We start from the raw sequence: 27,718 nt of genomic DNA on the forward strand, positions 1-27,718 counted from the left end.
TCACTGAGAGAGCAGTGTACTGATAGCACGCAAGAAAACTTGTGCGTGAGCAGTGCAAATTTGAGAGATCGTGAGAATTTGTGCGCGAGCAGCGTATGTGAGAGCTCGCAAGCAGTTTTGTCCACAAACAGGAAATCGTTGCACAAACATTAGAAAGAATGAGAAACAGCTGAGAAAGCTGTTCATCATGCTCACTTTGTGCAGGACGGTTTTGTGTTGTAAACCACTTGAATGTAAAGTAAATACAATAATGGCAACAATAAGAAAAGAAACAAAATCTGCATTTTGTCATGGTATTGGAGTTTACATATCGGCCTGTTGTGTCTAATATGAATATAGCCAAGCCATTCACAGATATTGCCAGATAATCACTTTACCTCTACCATACTTTTAACAGATCATTTGTTATTCTGGCTGTCATCCTTTCTTGCATTGTCTTGAGCCATCACATTACATATTATATACTATATTGCCAATTATATACTATATTGTTAGTAGCCTGGAGAGGTCAGTCATTCTGCTACATCAAATCACTTTCTACTGGATGTAAAATGCTCATTATAGAACATTATAATTTTATAATGTTAAGTTCTAATTCTGTAGTTATTTTGGTAAAAGTAACTAAGAAGTAATATAAGAGTAATTTAACATATTACAATTCTGAGACAGTAATATTGTAAGGTAAGGGATTACATTTAAATAACAGTAATCTGTAATGTATTACAGTTTGGAAGTAACTTGCACAACACTGTATGTATATATATATATATATATATATATATATATATATATATATATATATATATATATATATATATATATGTGTGTGTGTGTGTGTGTGTGTGTGTGTATGTGAGTGAGAGAGAGAGGGGGAGAGAAAATGGAAAACGAGGGAGAAATGTATCAATAAGTCATGACTGCAACAGCAAGTGGCAAGAAAAGCAAAACAAAATAAAAGACTTTTATTTTGGCGTGGTGTGACGTCATAAGTCGGCGCCGCTCTTGCGCTGGATTCAGATGGAGAAAGGTTTGTTTTAAAGCGTTTACACTTATATAAAGCGATTGATTAAAGTTTCAGGCTTTTTTTCATCCGATGCTAAATTATGCTGTTAATGCGTAATGCTGCTGTTGACAACATTATTTTAACACTTTATACTGTGTAGTATTATTTTACTTACAGTAATGAGGGTTATTGTTTGAATAATAGAGGTAAAGGTGGTTTTATATTCGCACATTCGTTCATTTAGAAGTCTCTATATTGTTTACTGTTACTTTGAATATTCGATCGGAATTAGCATAAAAGTGTGGCTTGAAAACAACATTAATACTGTTTATTTGACTGTGACCAATGTTGTACTTTTGTCATTATAATCATTGAGTGCTAATATGATTTCGCTATTTAGAGTTAGCAAATAATACTATTATGAAATTATATTATTAAGGAGAAAGTCTGAATGTGCGAATATAAAACCAACTTTACTTCTATTCTTGAATAAACAAAAGAAACATAAACGTGTAGGTGTTTTAATGAAGGTTTAATTGATTAAATAGCATAATGTCATTCCATTCTAAATATACATCACTATGTATGAGAAACGGAGTTTTAATCAGCTCATTCTTTCTAGCTGACAATAGAGGTAAAGTTGGTTTTATATTTACACATTCGTTCATTTATAAGTCTCTAAATTGTTTACCATGTTACTTTGAATATTCGATTTGAATTAGCATGCAAGTATGACTTCTAAACAACATTGTTTATTTGACTGTGAACATTGTTGTACTTTGATAGTCATTGAGTGCTAATATGATTTCACTATTTAGAGGTTGCAAATAATACTTTTATGAAATTATATTATTAAGGAGAAAGTCTGAATGTGCGAATATAAAACCAACTTTACCTCTATGCATGGACGTACCTGATTTCTTTTTGTTAATTACTCTCATATAAAGAAACTGTTGAAGCAAGTGATGAAGAGAAGTTATTTTGTTTCTGTTCATTGTTTTATTAATTTTAATCAGGACATTTTTATTGTTTTGTTCATATTAAACAGGATAAAGTGTCCAAAGACAGAAAAAAACTCCTGCTTGAGCGACTGATCTCCACACTGTTATAAAGATGGCGTTTATTAAAGAGGAGAGTGAAGATGTGAAGATTGAAGAAACATTCACAGTCAAACAGGAAGATCTGCAGGAACAAACAGGTTGATTTTTATTCTCAATGACCAACTCAGTCATTTGATCCTCATTCAGTTATATTTTAATAATAAGAATACTAAATTAAATCCATCTTGCAGCCCTGAGTGTGCTGCCTAGTTCTCCTAAACGCACATAAGCACTCATTGAAAGACAGGAATCAGTTTCTTTCTTGTTCTTGTGTCATTTGTCATTCTTTTATGTATAATTAGTCTCTTATTACAAGTGGGCCTCAGCAATCCTGCAGGTGGGCCGCGAGCAAGCTTAAAATTAACTCTTAATATTAAGGGTGTCACGAGTTCTCGTGAGATTAAATCGGTAAAATTAAGATAAAAAGTTGTCTTGACCGTGAGGGTGAATTTAGCATTGAAGATTGGAAGCAGGATTGAATTTGAACCGCAAATCAAGTGCTTTGCATACACCTGCAAGGCTGGCCTCCAGTAGTATCTGGATGCAGCCTTTATGATGCAAGCTGAGATTGCATCACTCAGCGATGCAATGTCAGACACAATGCACTTAAATGGAGCTAGTGACTGTGACGGTTAGGGGTGGGGTTAGGTGAGCCCATTAAAAAGCATTGGATGTAGCCCAGATTGCACTGCACCAGGTCTGCAGCCAGACCCCTCTCATGGCCTCTGTGATGCATGTCACTCGGTTGGCCGTGTGGGTGTAAAGTCACCGCTTTATTTTCTCACCGGAGCGAGATGTGCTGAAAGCTGCTTTAGTAAAGTGCAGAACAGATTTTTAAATGCCGTAATTAATCTATTACCATCGTGTAGGACTTCATTACAAATAAAAAACAACACCTTAATTGTTCTGCATTTTGTGATTACATTTTTTAAAATTTTTATAAAAATCTATTTTCCATTCATATATTTGAAGACTATTCCATGAATATGTCTCATCATTAAGAATTTCTTTAAAGTAGTGTAAAAATATCGACTTGTCTCGTTCCCCTGAACCCAATCGTGCGTCTCATCTTGTATCGTGGAGTTGGCATCTCTTCAGACTCCTACTTAATATTATACTACAATGTTTGGATTTCATTTATAATATGCTATAATAAAATTATCAAAGTAATGTTCTGTAATTAATTACTTCAAGCTAGGAGCAAAAACAGCACCCAAATCTGAACTCCTTGAAAAAGTCATAGAGCTACCGGTAGTTGTCAACAACAAACTCTTCCGCCTTAAAGCTCCGCCTATGCTGGTTGATTGACACCTCAATTGCATTTGATTTATCATTTGCGATGTCTGTTTGAGGATTTGATTCACCATTTGCGGAGTCGTTTAAGGATTTGATTCACCATTTGCGGAGTTGTTTGAGCATTTGATTCACCATTTGCGATGTCGGTTTAAGGATTTGATTTATAGTTTGAGCATTTTGATTCACCATTTACGATGTCAGTTTGAGGATTTGATTTATCAATTGCGATGTCATTTTGAGGATTTGATTTATCATTTGCGATGTCAGTTTGAGGATTTGATTTATAGTTTAAGTATTTGATTTATCATTTGATCTTTTAAGCATTTGAATTTTCATTTTAATTTTGTTAGGAAAAAACTTCCATACAAAACTTTCAGCACTTATAATTCAAATGAAAAAAAAAATGCTAATGATTTCAGGACAGCACACTTTCTTCCACACACCACATAATGCTGCCCTCTTCAACTCTCTTCTTCCTTTATACTCTCACCCATTTCCTTTCTGAAGTTCCATGGGTGGAGACCAATTAAACAATGTTGACTGACATCACAGAAAACACCAACAATCATAAATGCATGATTATTTGCGGTCATGGCTTTGCAATATACAGAGTGTACTGAGTTTTTTTTTTCAAAGCATTTTCCCAATATATGTCCAAAATAAGATGTCCCCAATCACCACAGAATAGATGAACCCAACAGCACACAAGGGGGGAAAGGTGCACATTCCAGCCTTTATGTAGATGCTGTACAGGTATGTCTCATGTCTGCGAGGCAAATATTCAGCAGTTTGTTTAGCTGTTACCCCCGAACTTTTTTTTTTTTCTGATGCGTTTACCAGTCAAGCACAGAATGAATAAGTTTTCTTGTCAACATTACAAATTTTAGAAAAAACATTTTGTTGTAATTATGAATATATACAAGTAAAAAACAGGGCATTTACAGCTTTCAAATCTGTGTCTTATCAATGTGACCAAAATGACTTTTATAATCAATTATGTAAAAACTGGACAGACAGTTTCAAATTACTAAAACTTCTATGTTAAGCGGCTTTGACACAGTTTAACTTATAAAAGCACTAGATAAATAAAGAAATTGAATATGCTTAAATGTGTACACGTTAATAGACCGAACAAAATATTTGATTTATTTTACATTAATATGCATCAAAATTACAGTGTGTGTAGCCAATGTTCCCCTTCGGTTGGGGAACTTCAGTGCTATAAGTGGATTTGATCTTGGGAAAATCCACGTATGGGAGGATTCGGTTCAAAAGCCGCTTGTCTGAAAGAGTATTGAACGGGCCAATGAAAGCAATGAATTGGCAGCGTAAGCTTGCGCAGGTGTGCTTCATTGCCAATTATCCCAGGATATAAGCACACCTGGAGCGAGCAAACGCTATCCTTTTCGCTTCAGAGACTTTCTGATCGAGTCGATGAGGGTTCCTCTTGCTGGTTCAGCGACTTCAGAGCGAACGAGTGTCTCCCGGTCCAGAGTGGGTTTTCGCGGCGGCAGACGGTCGAGCTGGGTCCGGTCCTCCAGAGCGGTGCGTATTGTTGCAAACTTTCCTAAAAGAGCAACACAGTCATGCAGCACGTCCTTTTCAGGATGGCGCTCCGACGTTTCTGGTTGCCGGGGTTTCCTGGCTCCGGATGATGGACACGATCACTGCATTACATGTTTGGGGGTCCAGCATGTTAATGTGGTGGCAGTTCATGTCGTCACTGCTATGCCATGACCGTTGCACAGCTAAGATCGCCTCCAGGCAGGTGAGCGCCGTCAAAATGGATCCTGAAGCGGACATGTTAGCCGTGCTTTCCCGGGCTGCTTCGGCCGTGGGGTTGGAGCTGGTTCATCCCCCATCTCCACGGCCGGACCGACTAGATGGGTGCTACGTGGAGGACCAGAAGGCGAAGCCTTCGAAGCCTCTGGTCCCCTTCTTCCCGGAAGTGCACAGTAGGCTCACGCAGTCTTGGAGGGCAACTTTCTCAGCCCATGCTGCGTGTCCCTCCGCCCTCACCGCCCTTGACGGCGGAGCTGCCAGGGGGTATGAGTTGATCCCGTCAGTGGAACGCGCTATCACGGTCAATCTTTGACCGCGTGGCGCCCCTACGTGGCGGGGTCCGCCCCGTCTCCTGTCCAAAGCCTGTAGGTTGTCTGCCTCCCTCGGAGCCAGAGCTTATAAGGCTGCGGGCCAGGCTGCTTCCGCCTTGCACGCGATGGCCACCTACCAGCGCTACCAAGCGCAGGCGCTGGCCGAGCTGCACGAGGGCGGGTCTAACCCAGGCTTACTACATGAGCTGCGCACCACAACCGACTATGCTCTTCGGACTACTAAGTCCGCCGCGTGTGCACTGGGGATGGACGATGTTTACACTTGTGGTTCAGGAACGCCACCTCTGGCTAGACCTGGCCGATATGCGCAATGTTGACAAAGTTCGCTTTCTTGACTCGCCCATATCCCAGGCTGGCCTGTTCGGCGACACCGTCGGTGAATTCACCCAGGAATTCAAGGCAGTGAAAGAGCAGTCGGATGCGATGGGTAATGTCATCTGTCGGCGCGGTCGTAAGCCCGCTCCGCCCGCCGAGCCATCCACCTCCGCTGTTCCTCGCCGAGGGCGCCCGCCAACGAGTGCTGCCCCGCCCCTGGGCGCGCCGTACACCTCGAAAGCAGGCAGCCGTTAGCCGACAGGGCACCATCTGGCACCCTCGCCCCGATCTTTGGAACCTCCACGTGTAGTCCCTAGACGTGAGGAAGACTTGGGTAACCTACCGAGTGCCGTGGTTAATACCATCACTCAGGCTAGTGCCCCCTCCACGAGGTGCCCCTACGCCCTGAATCGAAGTCTATTCACTACATGGTGTGTCTCTCGCAGAGAAAACCTCAGAAATTGCCAGATCAGTGTTGTGCTCTCTTTTCTCCAAGAGAAGCTGGACAGCAGGCTGTCGCCCTCCACTCTCAAGGTTTACGTGGCAGCCATCTCCGCTTATCATAACACGGTAGCTGGCGGCACCGTGGGAAAGCACAACCTCATCATCCGGTTCCTCAGAGGTGCTAGGCGAATTAATCCATCCCGCCCCCTCTCATGCCCTCTTGGGATCTCGCCCTCGTTCTCACAAGTTTACACGCAGATCCCTTTGAGCCACTCGATTCAATATCTCTAAGATTTCTGTCACTGAAGACAGCTCTGCTGGTCGCGTTGGCCTCCATCAAGAGGGTCGAGGACCTGGAGGCATTTTCGGTCAGTGACTCGTGCCTGGAATTCGGGCCGGATTACTCTCACGTTATCCTGAGACCCCGCCCGGGTTATGTGCCCAAGGTTCCTACCACCCCCTTTAGAGATCAGGTAGTGAACCTGCAAGCGCTGCCCCGGAGGAGGCAGACCCAGCCCTTTCCTTACTGTGTCCAGTTTACGCGCTGCACATTTATGTGGACCGTACTCAGCACTTTAGATCATCTGAGCAGCTCTTTGTCTGTTATGGCGGTCGGCAGCAGGGAAGTGCCGTATCGAAACAAAGATTATCCCACTGGATTTTGGATGCCATTTCACTCGCTTATTCGAGCAGAGGTGAGCCGTGTCCCCCGGGAGTGCGTGCACACTCCACTCGGCGCGTTGCATCCTCTTGGGCTTGTGCACGTGGCGCCTCTCTAACAGACATTTGTAGAGCTGCGGGCTGGGCGACACCCAACACATTTGCAAGGTTTTACAATCTGCGAGTGGAGCCGGTTTCCTCAAGGGTATTAGGCAACCCTTTGGTGATTGAGGAAACAACTCAGTAGGGTGTTGAAACACGCTTGCTGCGCCATTGTCCCTAACACGTAGATACGTGTGCCCTTTTATCTGTCAGTAAAGTTCCCCGTCAGGTGAGCCCTGCAGATTCCTCCGTGGACCCCAGCACTGACTCAGCAGAGGAGTCACTTGCTGGCCCACTAAGTTGTCGGTCTGCCCGCTGGTCAGCCCGCATCTTGGGTATAGGTGTCTGCTATGCGTGATCCCCACAAGGTGACTATGCTTATTCCGCCACGGTTAAGTCCCCCCTCTGGGTGGACCCGTGTCTTCCCTCTCCGCTAACCTCTTTGTCTATGCACACTCCCCCTTCTTAGGGCTAGTCCATATGTAATTCTGCCATTTTATCTCCCCCCTTGGGTAGTGGATGGCCTCCGCAGCATCCTCCCTGTCGGGATTGCACGCTTCCCAACGTACTGTCGTATTTTCCTAGAATCATCTAGACGCACACGACTTCCCAAAAAATATATCTAAATCCGTAAAACTTCTGTTGAAGGGAGATAAATTAGGGCCAGGGACACGTTGGAAGACCGCGCCTCCCATGATGTGGGTGCGTCACGCTTGCTTGACTATCCCCTCATCGGGGGCGTTGGTAAGGTGCAGTCATTATGGCGTTTTTCATAGTTCTCCCATACGTGGATTTTCCCAAAGATCAAATCCACTGTATAGCACTGAAGTTCCCCAACCGCAGGGGAACATTCGAGGTTACAGAAGTAAAACTTCGTTCCCCGAGGAGGGGAACGGAAGTGCTATACTCCGTCGCCATAATGACTGTCCCTTAGCTGTTAGAAAGTCTCTTCAGCTTAAAAGGTCGGCGTTTGCTCGCTCCAGGTGTGCTTATATGCTGGGATAATTGGCAATGAAGCACACCTGCGCAAGCTTACGCTGCCAATTCATTGCTTTCATTGGCCCGTTCAATACACTTTCAGAAAAGTGGCTTCTGAACCGAATCCTCCCATTTCGAGGATTTTCCCAAGATCAAATCCACTTATAGCACTTCCGTTCCCCTCCTTGGGGAACGAAGGGTAACTTCTGTCACCTTGAACGTTTCCAGTGTCTTTTCACTTTTCAGCTTTTGATGAGAGTTTTTAAGACTTAATGAAAACTAATGTTTTTTTATTTTTTATTTCAGACCTAATTGAAGAGAAGGAGAGGAGTAAAGAGGAGGAACATCATGTCAAAATTGAGGAAAAAACTCATTTACAGACTGATTTTAAAAGGAGAGACAATAATTGTTTCACCTGCACTCAGTGTGGAAAGAGTTTTGGAAGAAAATACATTCTTAAGATTCACATGAGGATCCACACTGGAGAGAAACCATTCACATGCACTCAGTGTGGGAAGAGTTTCAGCTGCTCATCACACCTTAATCAACACATAAGTATCCACACTGGAGAGAAACCATTTACTTGCACTCAGTGTGGGAATAGTTTCAGCCAATTAGCACACTTTAATCATCACATGAGGATCCACACTGGAGAGAAACCATTCACATGCACTTACTGTGGGAAGAGTTTCAGCCAATCATCAAACTTTAATAAACACATGAGGATCCACACTGGAGAGAAACCATTCACATGCACTCACTGTGGGAAGAGTTTCAGCCAATCATCAAACTTTAATAAACACATGAGGATCCACACTGGAGAGAAACCATTCACATGCCCTCAGTGTGGGAAGAGTTTCAGCCAATCATCAAATTTTAATCAACACATGAAGATCCACACTGGAGAGAAACCATTCACATGCACTCACTGTGGGAAGAGTTTCAGCCAATCATCAAACTTTAATAGACACATGAGTATCCACACTGGAGAGAAACCATTCACATGCCCTCAGTGTGGGAAGAGTTTCAGCCGATCATCGTCCTTTAATTTACACATGGTGAGCCACACTGGAGAGAAACTATTCACTTGCACTTAAGTTGCGGTCACACTGGACTTTTCTCCCCATAGACTTCCATTCATACGCACGTGAATGCGTCAGACCGGAAACCAAGTTTGTGCATCAAGTTTCGCAGTTCACTGCGTTGCAAAGTTCAAGCTTGGTGAACTCTGACCTGCAAAATCACATCACTTGACTAGGGCTGTGTATTGTTCTAAAGTGTTCGATACCGATACCCTGAATTCGATACCGGTTTCGAACGATACTTTTTTTCTATACTTTTATTTTAAGAAATAAATTTTAACAAGATTACATAACACATAATCTCAGAGAAACTATTTTTTCACAGCAGGCTTATCTTTAAGACCAATAAACAAAGGAACAAAAGCACAAAATGAACAAAGTGAACAAAGTGTAGTTTTAATAAAGTTTAAGCAGTTTAAGTCAATCAATTTTAAGTATTTGTGAGGCTTACTGCTGCCTAAAGGTTTTCCGGATATCAAAATGACTCCGGAACAGATACGCGCCGGAGGTATTACATGATCCGCAACAGAAACGGGTCCGCAAATGGGTCTGTACTGGAGTCTACTTGCACAGCGCAACGGATCCGGAACGGATAAGAATTCTGTATCCGTTCCGGACCCATTTCAGACGTTACCCGTATCCGCTAATAAAGCTCTTCATCCAGATCCGATCCGGACCCGTTAATAGAGTAGCTCATCCAGCTCGGATCCAATCCAGACCCGCTGATAGAGTAGCTCATCCGGCGCAGATCCGATCCAGACCCGCTGATAGACTAGCTCATCCGGCCCAGATCCAATCTAGACCCGAACCCATTGATGAAGTAGCTTATCTGGATCCAATCCAGACCCATTCATTAGTAGATAATTTGGTGCTGATACCTTGAGTTTCCTAATTCAAAACTAATCTGGGCAAAACTACCTAAAGAAATATCTAAAATCTATAGAACAACATTGCTCAATAAAAGCTTGCATATTTAAAATGTCTGCCTTAATCACTCAAAACTTCTAAATCTAAATGAATGTTTTAGCCAATCACAAGAAAACTATAAAAAGTTAATTAAATGGGTTAAATATAAATCAGTAATTACCTATTTTCAAAGTTGCATTATGTATACACTGACCAAAACAAATAAAACACAATGGAAAAATTGTACCGTTAACTTTTTTTTAAATTTTTTTTTTCATGTAGTAAAATGTTTTTATGAAGTAAGAGTAAAAGGAGAATCAAAACAGAATTCATTATAGACTCTTTGCTGAACAGAATGTTTTGAGTGTTGCTGTTGCAGGTGATAAACGCTGCTCAGGACAGTATGAAGATGTCATGAGTGTTGCAGTTGCACATGATGTAGGTTGCTCAGGACAGGATGGAGATGATGTGAGTGTTGCTGTTGCAGGTGATGAACGCTGTTCAGGAGAGTATGAAGATTAGAATGAATATATAAAATTCAAAAGAAAATGCACCATTAAACCTCCAAATGGCAGTTTGTGGTAGGTTTAAATAATGATATATTAATTAGGTTAAATACTCACAATGCTTTGATTTTTGTATGCAAGTCTTTTGTCTTAATTCACTTTCTGCTTCGTTAAAGCGGTTAAAGCAGTCTTGGTGATGTTGATGCAAATTTGCCAATCTTGATTTAAACCGCTCCTGTTGATTTAAAAATAACAAGATAACAGATTTTGTTTCAACCTTTCAAATAACTTTAAACCATTTAATTACTCTAATCAATAGGGCTGTAACGATACACCAAACCCACGATTCGGTTCGTATCACAATTTTTTTAGATTAAAAAGATTTTTAAAACTATTTTTTATTAAATAACATTTGAAAAATCTTTATAAACTGAACATCAAAAAACAATATTAACTATGCAAATTATTAACAATATAAATAGTAATATATAAAATAAAAAAATAGCCAAAGCTATATCACTTTTGTTTTCTTTGTAACAAAATACTGTTGAAAAACCAAACAGAACTAAACTCCATTGTGTAGATGGTTCAAGCATGTTGAAAATTCTTTTTCAATCAAGTTCTCTTACATAGAAAAACTAAATAAATGGCCACTAGGGATGCTCATTTAGTTAATTTTGCTAACTGACAACCGCCGCTCATTAATCGCTTATTAAGGGTTAACTGGTCAGATTACTATTAATTTTATATTAAACAAATTGACTTGTCTTTTTTGTGTCTGACACATTAAATATTGCATTTTAAAATACTGATTTATTTTTAAATGCTAGCATATTAATAACAGAACAGAACAACAGAGCATTTCCACGCATCTGCAGTGTTTAGCACAGAAGAGCAGAATAATCTAAATAAAATGAATAAAATAAATAGGACTGCCCTAAATTATTTTCAATTAAATAATTAATTTATATTACAAAACGAAAATACTGACTGATTCTTTTTAATAACCGGCATAGGCTTTTTTCCAATCATATGTTTTTTTCTTCCGTCAAATAAAAATAGCTGACTTCCTCAAATTGCCCGCTCCACGGAAAATATGCATTTATTTAATGCCCCGCTGTTATTATTGTAATCACAAAACCTTTTACATTTTTAATATAAATCATTATTTTAAAGAATATGTCTTGCTATATGGTTTCCTCTCTCTCCCTCGCGGTTCAAGTGTGCGCTGCGTGATGAAAAGACAACAACAACGCGCCCATATGTTGACTTTTTGTAAACAGTTTTGTTGTTTAAATATGATATTGCATTAATGTGCATACATGCTTTATAAGCTGTAAAATAAAAAGTAAAGCCTATTTGTTGCGTTTATTACACAGATCCAGGTCAACATCAGTGCTGGTTTAGCATCAACACGTCTGTATCAAACAGCAATATTCTACTTCTATTTTGCTTCTTTGGCAATGTGTCTATAGGCACGGGTTATATGTTATGGTCCCGCAAATTAAATATGCCTTGCAGTTGAACAAGGGGCCGAAAACAAGGCGCACCTCTCTGCCTTTATGTTGACAAGGAAAAAAGAAGTGCGGTCCTCTTATGAAACGACTGAATTAGCTGGTTATCGATTGTGCTAAGGTGTTGTTGTCTGTGTTATTACAATTGTAATATTTAATAATATCGTGATATTCAAGATTTGTACATTCATACAGCTCTGGATAACTTAAAACAGCGATTAGACCTTCAGAGCGGCATTAATGCGTCCTGAAGTAAAGCGAAACGGCTATAAACTCCAGCAAGATAGAGTGATTATATGCAGAGCCATATACCTTTATCTCTAAATAAAGTATAACTATAGAAACTGTGTTCATCTTAACTGAAAGCTTCATCGTGTTTCCTGACCTCACGCATCACTCACCTGTCAGTCAGCACTCCCAAAGGGTCAAACAGAAAGTGCACAGCACGGTTACAGAAAAGTTATAATTCACTTACCTTTAGGCTACTGTTTTACACTGAGGCTTAATGCCTGTGCTTCAAACCACAAGTCAAGTAAACATTAAACAAATAAACAACTTATTTCTCTCAAGAAAACCAAAAAGTTGAAAATTCTTCAGAAACACCATCATGTCAACATTGCAGTGAAAAACGTGACAACTTTCCTTACTCTGTGGAGTCGGGACATCTGGTGAACGCCCATCCCTCTCTGTGCAGCCACATTAACAGTGTAAGCAAAGCATCGTATATGCTGTGAAAATCCGGCCGCTTTGACAGCATTTGCAATGTTTCTGCCGTTGTCTATTGTCAAGCGGGGTTACGTTAATTTTGTTTTTGATATTCCTGACACATTCAGATGGTCCCTTACTAAGAGCTCCGTGCGAGCTCTCCCGGCTAAACGCATATTGCAAGGGCATAAATGGAGCAGTGCTCGTAATGTCGAGTGAAAAAAAATTGTTTCCTCACGTTCTTCTTCAACTAGCTCAACTTTTGCAGGCACGCGTGACGTTATTGGAAAGGTAGTCACGGGGTGTGTCGCGAATCTCCTTTATCACAACGCGACACAGGATCGTAGATTCGCGATTTCGATTTCATATCGTGTATTATTACAGCCCTAGGCGCCATGTCCGAATGATACAGTGACACTGACAAAGCGCTGCATCAGCCTCTTTGCGCCAAAGTTCATGCAGAGTAGCAGTGTCCCTGGCAACCCTAATGGGCACTTTAGACTTCGAGTTTTAAGGCATTTGCGATTAAGGCATTGTCCAAAGCAACTCGGAAAAGCATGTGACCTTCAGATTATAAGACTGACGTGCTGCCTACTGCGCCAACGAGGCAGATTGCAGGAGCTGGGCAGGCTGTGACACACCAGCTTCCATGTCACTGTGCTGCGATGTGGGTCCTAGGAGACAGCTCAGGCCATACAAGCATGTCAGTATGGCAGAGCGGTCTAAGGTGCTGTGTTCCGGTCGCAGTCTCCCTGGAGGCAAGGGTGTGAGTCCCACTTCTGACAAGCCCAACTTTTGGCTATGCGTTTAGGCACACGTCTTTAACTCTCTGGCACGACCTGGCATGTCCGAGTGATACAGTTACACTGACAAAGTGCTGCATCAATCTCTTTGCGCCAAAGTTCATGAAGCGTAGCAGTGTCCCTGGGCACTTTAGACTGCAAGTTTTAAGGTGTTTGCGATCAAAGCATTGTCCACAGCAACTCGTAAAAGCATGTGAACAAAACAATGGTCGAGGACTTTAATGCAAGTGCACTGAAAGGAGATCAAAAGAACTGTCTTAGAATGCCATGTAGTGGAATGTCCTTGGATGCCGTTGATTTTTAAGGCAAGAGGATTTGCAGGACTTTTCGTCAAATCCTTGTACAACGTCAAATAATGGCATTTGACAGATCCACACAGAACGTTAAGTGATTACGTGTCAGGAATGGGAGCATCTTGCCATCATTGCTTCAGATTCAGGAAATGTTCTTGGAACTTCACGCTGCCTGCCCTCCAGAGAAGCTGTAGCATCTTTTGCTCCCGGGTAGCATGAACCGTATTGAAGGGAATAATAAATGCTGCCCAGTCATCTAAGCGCTCCCATGTACCAAAAGTTACCACCCTGCCCTGTGTGAGGCTCGAACTCACGACCGTCAGATTATGAGACTGACGCGCTGCCTACTGCGCCAATGAGGCGGACTGCAGCAGTTTGGCAAGCTGTGACCCACCACCTTCCATTATGCTGTGCTGCGGTGGGGGTCCTAGGAGACAGCTCAGGCCATTCATGCATGTCAGGATGGTTGAGCTGTGTAAGTTGCTGTGTTCAAGTCGCAGTCTCCCCTGGAGGTGTGGTTTCAAATCCCACTTCTGACAAACAAAACCTTTGGCTAAACGTTCAGGCTCAAGTCTTTAAATCTCTGGCGCCATGTCCAAGTGATACAGTAACACTGACAAAGCGCCGGATCAACCTCTTTGCGCCAAAGTTCATGCAGCCTAGTAATGTCCCTGGCAACCCTAATAGGCACTTCAAACTGCAAGTTTTAAGGTGTTTGCGAGTAAGGCATTGTCCACAGAAACTCGGAAAAGCTTGTGAACAAAACAATGGACGAGGGCTTTAATGCAAGTGCACCGAAAGGTGATCAAAAGAACTGTCTTGGAATGCCATGTAGTGGAATGTCCTGGAATGCTTTTGATTTTAAGGCAATATGATTTGCAGGACTTTTCGTCAAATCCTTGTACAACGTCAAGTCATGACATTTGACAGATTCACGCTGACTGTCAAGCAATTACTTGACAGGAATGGGAGCATCTTGCCATCATTGCTTCAGAGTCAGGAAATGTTCTTGGAACTTCACGCTGCCTGCCCTCCAGAGAAGCTGTAGCAACTTTTGCTCCCGGGTAGCATAAACCGCATAGAAGGGAATAATAAACACTGCCCAGTCATCTAAGCGCTCCCATGTACCAAGTTACCACCCTGCCCTGTGTGAGGCTTGAACTCACAACCTTCAGATTATGAGACTGACGCGCTGCCTACTGCGCCAACGAGGCGGACTGCTGGAGTTGGGCAGGATGTGGAACAACAGCTTCCATGTCACGGTGCTGCGGTGTGCGTCCTGGGAGACAGCTCAGGCCAGGTAAGCATGTAAGGATGGCTGAGTGGTCTAAGGCGCTGCGTTCAGGTCGCAGTCTCCCCTGGAGGTGTGGTTTCAAATCCCACTTCTGACAAACCAATCCTTTGGCTAAACGTTCAGGCTCAAGTCTTTAAATCTCTGGCGCCATATCCAAGTAAGTGGTGCTCGCTGCTGAGCCATTTGGGCGAGCTGAGCTCCAGCGAGGGAGAGCTTGAGCTCCTCCTTTTTTGCACTTCTTCAACGAGTGATGTCACTGGGGGTAGGGTTAGGGGTGGGGTTGGTGTACGCATTAAAACAGCTTACAGGAGGAGGAGCGAGAGCTCATGCTCCCCTTTGCTGGAGCTCAATTCTGCTCAAATGGCTCTGCAGCGAGCACCCTCTCTATCCAAGTGACAAAGTGCCGCATCAACCTCTTTGCACCAAAGTTCATGTAGCGTAGTAATGTCCCTGGCAACCCTAATAGGCACTTTAAACTGCAAATTTTAAGTCGTTTGCTATTAAGGCATTGTCCACAGCAACTTGGAAAAGCATGTGAACTAAACAATGGACGAGGGCTGTAATGCAAGTGCACCGAAAGGGGATCGAAAGAACTGTCTAGGAATGCCATGTAGTGGAATGTCCTGGAATGCTGTTGATTTTAAGGCAATATGATTCGCAGGACTTTTCGTCAAATTCTTGTACACATCAAGTCATGACATTTGACAGATTCACGCTGAACGTCAAGCAATTACTTGACAGGAATGGGAGCATCTTGCCATCATTGCTTCAGACTCAGGAAATGTTCTTGGAACTTCACGCCTCCTGCCCTCCAGAGAAGCTGTAGCATTTTTTGCTCCCGGTAAGCATGAACCACATGGAAGTGGATAAAAAACGCCGCCCAGTCATGCAAGCGCTCCCATGTGCCAAAACATACCACCCTGCTCCGTGTGAGGCTCGAACTCACGACCTCGACATTATGAGACTGACGCGCTGCATACTGCGCCAACGAGGCGGACTGCTGGAGCTGGGCAGGATGTGGAACAACAGCTTCCATGGTTCAAATCCCACTTCTGACAATCCCCAACCTTTGGCTATGTATTCAGGCATAAGTCTTTAACTCTCTGGCGCCATGTCTGAGTGATAAAGTAACACTGACAAAGCGCTGCATCAATCTCTTTGTGCCAAAGTCACTGTGCTGTGGTGTGTGTTCTAGGAGACAGCTCAGGCAAAGCAAGCATGTCAGGATGGCTGAGCAGTGTAAGGTGCTGTGTTCTGGTTGAATTCTCCCCTGGTGGTGTGGTTTCAAGTCCCACTTCTGACAAACAAATCCTTTGGCTAAACGTTCAGGCTCAAGTCTTTAAATCTCTGGCGCCATATCCAAGTGACAAAGCGCCACATCAACCTCTTTGCGCCAAAGTTCATGCAACGTAGTAATGTCCCTGGCAACCGTAATAGGCACTTTAAACTGCAAATTTTAAGGCGTTTGCGATTAAGGCATTGTCCACAGCAACTCGGAAAAGCATGTGAACAAAACAATGGACTTGCCCTTTCAGTGCACTTGCTTTAATGCAAGTGCACTTAAAGGGGATCGAAAGAACTGTCTTGGAATGCCATGTAGTGGAATGTCCTGGGATGCTATTGATTTTAAGGCAACATGATTCGCAGGACTTTTCGTCAAATCCTTGTACAACGTCAAGTCATGACATTTGACAGATTCACGCTTAACGTCAAGCAATTACTTGACAGGAATGGGAGCATCTTGCCATCATTGCTTCAGACTCAGGAAATGTTCTTGGAACTGCACGCCTCCTGCCCTCCAGAGAAGCTGTAGCATTTTTTGCTCCCGGTAAGCATGAACCACATGGAAGTGGATAAAAACGCCGCCCAGTCATTTAAGCGCTCCCATGTGCCAAAAGGTACCACCCTGCCCCGTGTGAGGCTCGAACTCACGACCTTCAGATTATGAGACTGACGCGCTGCCTACTGCGCCAACGAGGCGGACTGCTGGATTTGGGCAGGATGTGGAACAACAGCTTCCATGTCACGGTGCTGCGGTGTGTGTCCTGGGAGACAGCTCTGGCTAGGTAAGCATGTCAGGATGGCTGAGTGGTCTAAGGCGCTGCATTCAGGTAGCAGTCTCCCCTCGAGGTGTGGTTTCAAATTCCACTTCTGACAAATAAAACCTTTGGCTAAATGTTAAGGCTCAAGTCTTTAAATCTCTGGCGCCATATCCATGTGACAAAGCGCCGCATCAACCTCTTTGCGCCAAAGTTCTTGCAGCGTAGTAATGTCCCTTGCAACCCTAATAGGCACTTTAAACTGCAAATTTTAAGGCGTTTGCGATTAAGGCATTGTCCACAGCAACTCGGAAAAGCATGTGAACAAAACAATGGACGAGGGCTTTAATGCAAGTGCACCGAAAAGGGATCGAAAGAACTGTCGTGGAATGCCATGTAGTGGAATGTCCTGGGATGCTATTGATTTTAAGGCAATATGATTCGCAGGACTTTTCGTCAAATCCTTGTACAATGTCATGTCATGACATTTGACTGATTCACGCTGAACGTCAAGCAATTACTTGACAGGAATGGGAGCATCTTGCCATCATTGCTTCAGACTCAGGAAATGTTCTTGGTACTTCATGCCTCCTTCCCTCCAGAGAAGCTGTAGCATTTTTTGCTCCCGGTAAGCATGAACCACATGGAAGTGGATAAAAACGCCGCCCAGTCATGTAAGCGCTCCTGTGTGCCAAAAGGTACCACCCTGCCCCGTGTGAGGCTCGAACTCACGACCTTCAGATTATGAGACTGACGCGCTGCCTACTGCGCCAACGAGGCGGACTGCTGGAGTTGGGCAGGATGTGGAACAACAGCTTCCATGTCACGGTGCTGCGGTGTGCGTCCTGGGAGACAGCTCAAGCCAGGTAAGCATGTCAGGATGGCCGAGTGGTCTAAGGTGCTGCGTTCAGGTCGCAGTCTCCCCTTGAGGTGTGGTTTCAAATCCCACTTCTGACAAACCAATCCTTTGGCTAAACGTTCAGGCTCAAGTCTTTAAATCTCTGGCGCCATATCCAAGCAAGTGGTGCACGCTGCAGAGCCATTTGGGCGAGCTGAGCTCCAGCGAGGGAGAGCTTGAGCTCCTCCTTTTTTGCACTTCTTCAACGAGTGATGTCACTGGGGGTAGGGTTAGGGGTGGGGTTGGTGTACGCATTAAAACAGCTTACAGGAGGAGGAGCGAGAGCTCATGCTCCCCTTTGCTGGAGCTCAGCTCTGCTCAAATGGCTCTGCAGCAAACACCCTCTCTATCCAAGTGACAAAGTGCCGCATCAACCTCTTTGCGCCAAAGTTCATGCAGCGTAGTAATGTCCCTGGCAACCCTAATAGGCACTTTAAACTGCAAATTTTAAGTCGTTTGCTATTAAGGCATTGTCCACAGCAACTTGGAAAAGCATGTGAACTAAACAATGGACAAGGGCTGTAATGCAAGTGCACCGAAAGGGGATCGAAAGAACTGTCTAGGAATGCCATGTAGTGGAATGTCCTGGAATGCTGTTGATTTTAAGGCAATATGATTCGCAGGACTTTTCGTCAAATTCTTGTACAACGTCAAGTCATGACATTTGACAGATTCACGCTGAACGTCAAGCAATTACTTGACAGGAATGGGAGCATCTTGCCATCATTGCTTCAGACTCAGGAAATGTTCTTGGAACTTCACGCCTCCTGCCCTCCAGAGAAGCTGTAGCATTTTTTGCTCCCGGTAAGCATGAACCACATGGAAGTGGATAAAAAACGCCGCCAAGTCATGCAAGCGCTCCCATGTGCCAAAACATACCACCCTGCTTCGTGTGAGGCTCGAACTCACGACCTCGACATTATGAGACTGACGTGCTGCATACTGCGCCAACGAGGCGGACTGCTGGAGCTGGGCAGGATGTGGAACAACAGCTTCCATGGTTCAAATCCCACTTCTGACAATCCCCAACCTTTGGCTATGTATTCAGGCGTAAGTCTTTAACTCTCTGGCGCCATGTCTGAGTGATAAAGTAACACTGACAAAGCGCTGCATCAATCTTTTTGTGCCAAAGTCACTGTGCTGTGGTGTGTGTTCTAGGAGACAGCTCAGGCAAAGCAAGCATGTCAGGATGGCTGAGCAGTGTAAGGTGCTGTGTTCTGGTTGCATTCTCCCCTGGTGGTGCGGTTTCAAGTCCCACTTCTGACAAACAAAACCTTTGGCTAAACGTTCAGGCTCAAGTCTTTAAATCTCTGGCGCCATATCCAAGCAAGTGGTGCTCGCTGCAGAGCCATTTGGGCAAGCTGAGCTACAGCGAGGGACAGCTTGAGCTCCTCCTTTTTTGCACTTCTTCAACGAGTGATGTCACTGGGGGTAGGGTTAGGGGTGGGGTTGGTGTACGCATTAAAACAGCTTACAGGAGGAGGAGCGAGAGCTCATGCTCCCCTTTGCTGGAGCTCAGCTCTGCTCAAATGGCTCTGCAGCGAGCACCCTCTCTATCCAAGTGACAGTGCCGCATCAACCTCTTTGCGCCAAAGTTCATGCAGCGTAGTAATGTCCCTGGCAACCCTAATAGGCACTTTAAACTGCAAATTTTAAGGCGTTTGCGATTAAGGCATTGTCCATAGCAACTTGGAAAAGCATGTGAACTAAACAATGGACAAGGGCTTTAATGCAAGTGCACCGAAAGGGGATCGAAAGAACATTTACATTTACATTTAGTCATTTAGCAGACGCTTTTATCCAAAGCGACTTACAAATGAGGACAAGGAAGCAATTTACACAACCAAGAGCAACAATGAATAAGTACTAAAGGCAAGTTTCAGGTCTGTAAAGTCTAAGAAGGGAAGTGTTAGTAGTTTTTTTTTTTTTTTTTTTTTTTTTTTTTTTTTTTTTTTTTTTTTGTGTACAATTAGTGTGATATTCAAAGAGGCAATTGCAGCTTAGGAAGTGAAGTGGAGACTAAATAGTTGAGTTTTTAGTCGTTTCTTGAAAATAGCGAGTGACTCTGCTGTTCTGATGCAGTTAGGGAGTTCATTCCACCAACTGGGCAGATTGAGCGTGAGCGTTCGCGAAAGTGATTTTTTCCCTCTTTGGGATGGAACCACGAGGCGACGTTCATTCACAGAACGCAAGTTTCTGGAGGGCACATAGATCTGCAGAAGTGAGTGCAGATAAGAAGGTGCTAGGCCAGAAGTCACTTTGTAGGCAAACATCAGAGTTTTGAATTTGATGCGAGCAGCAACTGGCAGCCAGTGCAAACGGACTAGCAGCGGAGTGACATGTGCTCGTTTAGGTTCATTGAAGACAACTCGTGCTGCTGCATTCTGGAGCAGTTGAAGAGGCTTGATAGAGTTAGCTGGAAGCCCAGCTAGTAGAGAGTTGCAGTAATCCAGTTTGGAGAGAACAAGAGCTTGAACAAGGAGTTGAGCTGCATGTTCAGATAAGAAGGGTCGGATCTTTCTGATGTTATAGAGTGCAAATCTGCACGATCGAGCAGTTCTAGAAATGTGGTCAGAGAAGTTTAGTTGGTCATCAATCGTTACTCCAAGGCTTTTCACCATTTTGGATGCAGTAATGGTTGCCCCATCCATCTGGATTGAAAAGTTATGGTGTAGAGTCGGGTTGGCAGAAACTACAAGCATTTCCGTTTTTGCGAGGTTCAGCTGAAGATGATGATCTTTCATCCAGTGTGAAATATCCAACAGGCAGGCTGAGATACGAGCTGGAACCGAGGGATCATCAGGATGAAAAGAGAGGTATAGCTGGGTGTCATCAGCATAGCAGTGGTAGGAGAATCCATGTCTCTGGATGACTGGTCCTAGAGATGATGTGTAGATGGAGAAGAGAAGTGGCCCAAGAACAGAGCCTTGAGGTACCCCAGTGTTTAGATGCTGTAGGTTGGACACCTCTCCCCTCCAAGACACCCTGAATGACCTGTCAGAGAGGTAAGATCTAAACCATTGTATAACAGTGCCCGCAACGCCCAGTGACTCAAGCGTAGATAGCAGGATCTGGTGGTTGACAGTGTCAAAAGCAGCTGACAAGTCCAGCAAAATGAGGACTGATGATTTAGAGTCTGCTTTAGCCAGTCTGAGATCCTCCACGACCGAGAGCAGGGCAGTCTCAGTTGAGTGGCCTTTCTTAAAGCCGGATTGCTTGTTGTCCATGAGATTGTTTTGAGTAAGAAAGTCCAGGACTTGATTGAACACTACTTTCTCCAGAATCTTGGCCATGAATGGAAGCAGGGATACTGGTCTGTAGTTTTCAAGTAGCGTATGGTCCAGGTTGGGTTTCTTTAGCAGTGGGGTTACCCTAGCCTGCTTAAATGTAGTGGGGAATAAACCAGAGTCAAGAGATGTGTTAATTATGTGAGTCAGTGTTGGTATGACTGCAGGAGAGATGGCTTGCAAGAGATGAGAGGGAATGGGATCGAGTGGACAGGTGGTTGCATGGCTAGATAGCACAAGTTTGGACACCTCAGACTCAGAGAGCTGAGAAAAGGAGGTGAGTGTGTGTGGTGTTGGTGTTGTATCTTGCGTGTTTGTTGTAGGTGCAGCAAATTGAGCACTGATTTTTGCAGTTTTGGTGCAGAAGAATGTAGCAAAGTCATCAGTAGTAAGTGTGGAGGATGCGGGTGGAGGAGGAGGATAGAGGAGGGAGGAAAATGTTTTAAAAAGTAGGCGAGGATTAGTGGCATTGTTGATTTTCAGACGGTAATACGTCTGCTTTGCAGAAGTAACCTCAGCTGAGAAAGAGGACAGAAGAGTTTGGTATGTTAAGAGATGTGCAGGATTTTTAGTTTTCCGCCAAATTCTCTCTGCAGCCCGAAGTTTTGAGCGATGCTTACGGAGAGCATCCGAGAGCCAGGGTGCAGGAGGACTGGCACGGGCTGGCCTGGATGCAAGAGGACATAATCGGTCTAGACATGATGCTAGTGTGGAGCAGAGTGTATTAGTGGCACTGTTCGAATCAAGTGCAGTGAGTTTGCGAGATGGAGGAAGAGAGTCTGAAACAATGGTGGATAGTCTATTGGGTGAGAGAGATCGTAGGTTTCTGCGAAAGGTAACCAGTGTTGGAGTGTGTGGCGGCTCAGGAGTAATGTGGATATTGAGAGACAGAAGGAAATGATCAGATATTTGTAGTGGAGTTACTATTGTTTGATCAGTGAAGCAGTGTCGTGTGTAAATAAGGTCTAGCTGATTACCTGATTTGTGGGTAGCAGAAGTAGGTGCTCTTTTTAGGTCAAAAGAGGCAAGCAGAGTCTGAAAGTCTGCAGCTTGCGGTTTGTCAACGTAAATGTTGAAGTCACCTAGCACCAATAAGGGAGTGGCAAAATTAGAAAAAGATGAGAGAAGAACATCCAGTTCATCTAGGAAGTGACCTAATTTACCTGGTGGGCGGTAGATGACAACCACATTTATGTAGAAGGGGTGGATAATGGTGACTGCATGGAATTCAAAGGAGCTGATTGTTGGCAGGGACGGTATCAGAGTAAATTTCCATTCTTTGGAAATTAGTAGTCCAGTCCCACCCCCTCTCCCTGTCTGACGAGGAGTGTGGGAAAAAGAGAAATTAGAACTGTCTTGGAATGCCATTGTTTTGTTCACATGCTTTTCCGAGTTGCTGTGGACAATGCCTTAATCGCAAACGCCTTAAAATTTGCATTTTAGAGTGCCTATTAGGGTTGCCAGGGACATTACTACGCTGCATGAACTTTGGCGCAAAGAGGTTGATGCGGCACTTTGTCACTTGGATAGAGAGACAAAGGAATGACTTGGAATGCCAATGTAGTGGAATGTCCTGGAATGCTGTTGATTTTAAGGTAATATGATTCGCAGGACTTTTCGTCAAATCCTTGTACAACGTCAAGTCATGACATTTGACAGATTCACGCTGAACGTCAAGCAATTACTTGACAGGAATGGGAGCATCTTGCCATCATTGCTTCAGACTCAGGAAATGTTCTTGGAACTGCACGCCTCCTGCCCTCCAGAAAAGCTGTAGCATTTTTTGCTCCCGGTAAGCATGAACCACATGGAAGTGGATAAAAACGCCGCCCAGTCATGTAAGCGCTCTCGTGTGCCAAAAGGTACCACCCTGCCCCGTGTGAGGCTCAAACTCACAACCTTCAAATTATGAGACTGACGCGCTGCATACTGCGCCAACGAGGCGGACTGTTGCCGTTGGGCAGGATGTGGAACAACAGCTTCCATGTCACAGTGCTGCAGTGTGCGTCCTGGGAGACAGCTCAGGCCAGGTAAGCATGTCAGGATGTCCGAGTGGTCTAAGGCGCTGCGTTCAGGTCGCAGTCTACCCTGGAGGTGTGGTTTCAGATGCCACTTTTGACAAACAAATCTTTTGGCTAAACGTTCAGGCTCAAGTCTTTAAATCTCTGGCGCCATATCCAAGCAAGTGGTGCACGCTGCAGAGCCATTTGGGGGAGCTTGAGCTCCTCCTTTTTTGCACTTCTTCTACGAGTGATGTCACTGGGGGTAGGGTTAGGGGTGGGGTTGGTGTGTGTACGCATTAAAACAGCTTACAGGAGGAGGTGTGAGAGCTCATGCTCCCCTTTGCTGGAGCTCAGCTCTGCTCAAATGGCTCTGCAGCGAGCACCCTCTCTATCCAAGTGACAAAGTGCCGCATCAACCTCTTTGCGCCAAAGTTCATGCAGCGTAGTAATGTCCCTGGCAACCCTAATAGGCACTCTAAAATGCAAATTTTAAGGCGTTTGCGATTAAGGCATTGTCCACAGCAACTCGGAAAAGCATGTGAACAAAACAATGGTCGAGGGTTTCAATGCAAGTGCACTGAAAGGAGATCAAAATAACTGTTTTGGAATGTCCTGGTATGCTGTTGATTTTAAGGCAATAGGATTTGCAGGACTTTTCGTCAAATCCTTGTATAACGTCAAGTCATGACATTTGACAGATCCACACCGAACGTTAAGCGATTACGTGTCAGGAATGGGAGCATCTTGCCATCATTGCTTCAGACTCAGGAAATGTTCTTGGAACCTTACGCTGCCTGCCCTCCAGAGAAGCTGTAGCATCTTTTGCTCCCGGGTAGTTTAAACCGCACGGAAAGGACTAAAAATCGCTGCCCAGTGATCTAAGCGCTCCGAAGTGCCAAAAGATACCACCCTGCCCTGTGTGAGGCTCGAACTCACGACCTTCAGATTATGAGACTGACGCGCTGCCTACTGTGCCAACGAGGCAGACTGCAGCAGCTTGGAAAACTGTGACACACGACGTTCCATTTCACTGTGCTGCGGTGTGGGTCCTAGGAGACAGCTCAGGCCATGCATGCATGTGAGGATGGCTGAGCGGTGTAAGGCGCTGTGTTCAGGTTGCAGTTTCCCCTGGAGGCTTGGTGTCAAATCCCCCTTCTGACAAACCAAATCTTTGGCTATACGTTTAGGCTCAAGTCTTTAACTCTCTGGCGCCATGTCCAAGTGATACAGTAACACTGACAAAGCGCCGCATCAACCTCTTTGCTCCAAAGTTCATGCAGCGTAGCAGTGTACCTGGGAAGCTTAATGGGCACTTTAGATTGCAAGTTGTATGGTGTTTGCGATTAAGGCATTGTCCACAGCAACTCGGGAAAACATGTGAACAAAACAATGGACGAGGGCTTTAAAGCAAATGCACCGAAAAGGGATCGAAAGAACTGTCGTGGAATGCCATGTAGTGGAATGTCCTGGGATGCTATTGATTTTAAGGCAACATGATTCGCAGGACTTTTCGTCAAATCCTTGTACAACGTCAAGTCATGACATTTGACAGATCCAGACCGAACGTCAAGCGATTACTTGTCAGGTATGGGAGCATCTTGCCATCATTGCTTCAGACTCAGGAAATGTTCTTGGAACTTCACGCCGCCTGCCCTCCAGAAAAGCTGTAGCATCTTTTGCTCCCAGGAAGCATGAACCGCATTGAAGGTAATAATAAATAACGCCCAGTCATCTAAGCGATCCCGTGTACCAAAAGTTACCACGCTGCCCCGCGTGAGGCTCAAACTCACAACCTTCAGATTATGAGACTGATGCGCTGCCTACTGTGCCAACAAGGCAGACTGCAGCAGCTTGGCAAGCTGTGACACACCAGCTTCCATTTCACTGTGCTGCGGCGTGGGTCCTAGGAGACAGCTCAGGCCATGCAAGCAAGTCAGGATGGCTAAGCGGTGTAAGGCGCTGCGTTCAAGCTGAGGAACAATCATCCAACAAAGAAGGGGAAGAAGGAAAGAATAGGGTGAAGGAAGAAGAGGGGGGGAAAAACGAAGGTAAGGTGCATTCTTAGCTTCCCAGACACGCCTTCCTTGACCTGCTTTACGTCATGCATTAGGGATACTGTTCTGTGTTAAAACTGCGCATTTTGAGTTACATTGATTTCTATTGCAGGTGCTCACCAACACGGGGGTTCGAATCCAGCTAAAGACGCTTTATTGTTATTTGTTTCTTATTACTCAATAAACTAACAATTTGAATGTATAATGCTCCAAGGTAAATAAAATATGCCTAAGCACTTTGTTATTGTGTTTTTAAATATTCTTTCATGAAATATAAAGCATACTAACTTAAATGTGTTTTTATTTAGTAGTTGTTGTAGCATTGTTATGCTTCTGGTTATTATTGTTCTGTATTTTGACGTACAAACGTATAGAAGTGTCATAGAGCTACAGTGTTTATGGAATTAAAAGTCAAGGAGAAGTCAGTTATTTATATATGCATTATTTATCTAACAATTGTCAACAGAACAGTATTAAATATATAGAGTAGAAAATATAAAAATAATAAATTAGTTATTAACAATACAATATTACCAATATAAATAAACAATATATGTAAAATGTTCAATACAAACAGAAACCAACGAAAAATGGACATAAAAATCAAGGACCAGTCATTTATAAATGAAATATTTATATAACATTGGTCAACAAAACAGTAATGAAGTTATATTATGAAGTTGAATAAGTTAAATTTTAACAGAATAAATACAAAATTAACAAATAAAATAAAATGCTACCCCCTACTGTACAAAAGGTGTGAAAAGAAGCAGGTCTCTAGCAACACCTTAACTTTTTTATTGCTTTTTGTTCTTTTCTCTCTTATGTTTAGAACTTTGAATGAACTTTGAGCACCCTGAACACTTGAAACACTGAAATTGTCATTTCTTTTGATTTTTAATAAAAAAAAAAGTACCATTGACAATTGCGGTGAAATCTTTGATGCCACTGGTGGAGTAGACGGGGGCTGGGACTGGGCCTTAAGTTGTCTCGTCTCCATCACATCTTGAGCAGGTACAGTAGGGGCAGACTATTGCACCAGAGGCAGTACTCTGCTAAAAATAATCACAAAAATACATATAATCATGGAGAAGGAAAGATATTGTAGTAAATATTAATAAACACATATTGATTCATAAATGTCCATTTTGAGTGTGAAAACCACATGTGCATTTCAGCACACCTCCTCTGCCCACGAGATTGCAATGGGCATTTCTCAATCTGAAAAAATCATGAAAAATATAATAAATAATTTTACACAATACAAAAAACTTTTATAACTAAACAAGAATTTTAACTTAATGACTCCCTTAATAAAGCACACAATAGCTTTGTAAATTAATTTAACACAGTTTTTAGAATGTGTGTAATATTTATCTAATATGTAATTGTACAGTTTGTATCTCCAAAAATGAAAAGAAAAAGATAGAGGTAAAGTTGGTTTTATATTCGCACATTCGTTCATTTAGCAGCCTCTATATTGTTTACCATATTACTTTGATTATTCGATCGGAATTAGCATGCAAGTATGATTTGAAAACAACATTAACACTATCTAATTCACTGTGAACCATGCTGTACTTTTATAATCACTAATCATTGTCTGCTAATATGATTTTCCTATTTAGAATTTGCAAAGAATATTTTTCTGAAATGATATTATTAAGGAGAATGTCTGAATATCCGAATATAAAACCAACTTTACCTCTAGAAGAAAAAGAATGAGGAACTGGACAGGAACATTTCAGGCCTTAAAACCACATGCTGTATTGTACACTCATAATCCATTCTCCCACCTTTTCAAATCTCTCTCATAAACGGTCAAACTTTAGTAAATTATTCAATGTAAATCTCAAAATACATGCAAATTTTAAACACATTATTGTTTAAAAACAAGTATGACATGTTTTACACAAATACTGTACTAAACGTACTGAAGCCTAACAAGTTAACGTTACTCTGTTAAGCAAATTTCAACAAACAATATATCATGTAAACGAAATACACACCCTTTGATAAATCTCATGCCACTTTTTTTGCAGAGGAGCTGGCCTGTTCCTGTTGCCCTCATTTGATGGCCAAACTCCTGTTCTGGCAAACTTTTTCAGACATGAAATCCAGCCAGCGTCTGACATGGCTTTATGGGATTTTCCAGACATTTTTTCTCCTAGAAATTAAACGGTTTTAGATTAAAGTATCCAAATTTGAAATACAACACACTAAAACATTAATACGAGCATTTATGTAGATTTTCTTACCTTTTTTTAAGAAATCACTATTGAAAAAAATCCTGTACTTTAAACAAAACGATACTGTGCTCTG

At 43.2% G+C, this 27,718-nt stretch overlaps 3 protein-coding genes and 2 non-coding genes across 5 annotated transcripts in view; 2 read left to right on the plus strand and 3 right to left on the minus strand.

Annotated features, from left to right (window-relative positions):
* LOC110439496 (uncharacterized) overlaps positions 1 to 27,718 on the minus strand; it is a 484,284-nt gene that overhangs the window by 172,343 nt on the left and 284,223 nt on the right. The gene's annotated exons all lie outside the window — the stretch shown is intronic.
* Positions 1 to 27,718, plus strand: part of LOC137489764 (uncharacterized) — a 144,034-nt gene that overhangs the window by 81,265 nt on the left and 35,051 nt on the right. The window lies entirely within an intron of this gene.
* On the plus strand, positions 988 to 10,253 carry LOC137491046 (uncharacterized). The gene is made up of 3 exons (XM_087250523.1): positions 988 to 1,027; positions 2,052 to 2,201; positions 8,319 to 10,253. The coding sequence occupies exons 2-3, from the start codon at positions 2,117 to 2,119 to the stop codon at positions 9,107 to 9,109; spliced, it is 876 nt and encodes a 291-aa protein (XP_087106649.1). The 5' UTR covers positions 988 to 1,027; positions 2,052 to 2,116; the 3' UTR covers positions 9,110 to 10,253.
* Positions 17,023 to 17,095, minus strand: trnam-cau (transfer RNA methionine (anticodon CAU)). Its single transcript has one exon. It is a non-coding gene; the product is annotated as a tRNA-Met (tRNA).
* trnam-cau (transfer RNA methionine (anticodon CAU)) lies at positions 17,862 to 17,934 on the minus strand. Its single transcript has one exon. It is a non-coding gene; the product is annotated as a tRNA-Met (tRNA).

Source organism: Danio rerio, chromosome 4 (assembly GCF_052040795.2).
Source record: "Danio rerio strain M-AB ecotype USA chromosome 4, GRCz13ab, whole genome shotgun sequence".
In the NCBI taxonomy this organism is placed as follows: Eukaryota; Metazoa; Chordata; class Actinopteri; order Cypriniformes; family Danionidae; genus Danio; species Danio rerio.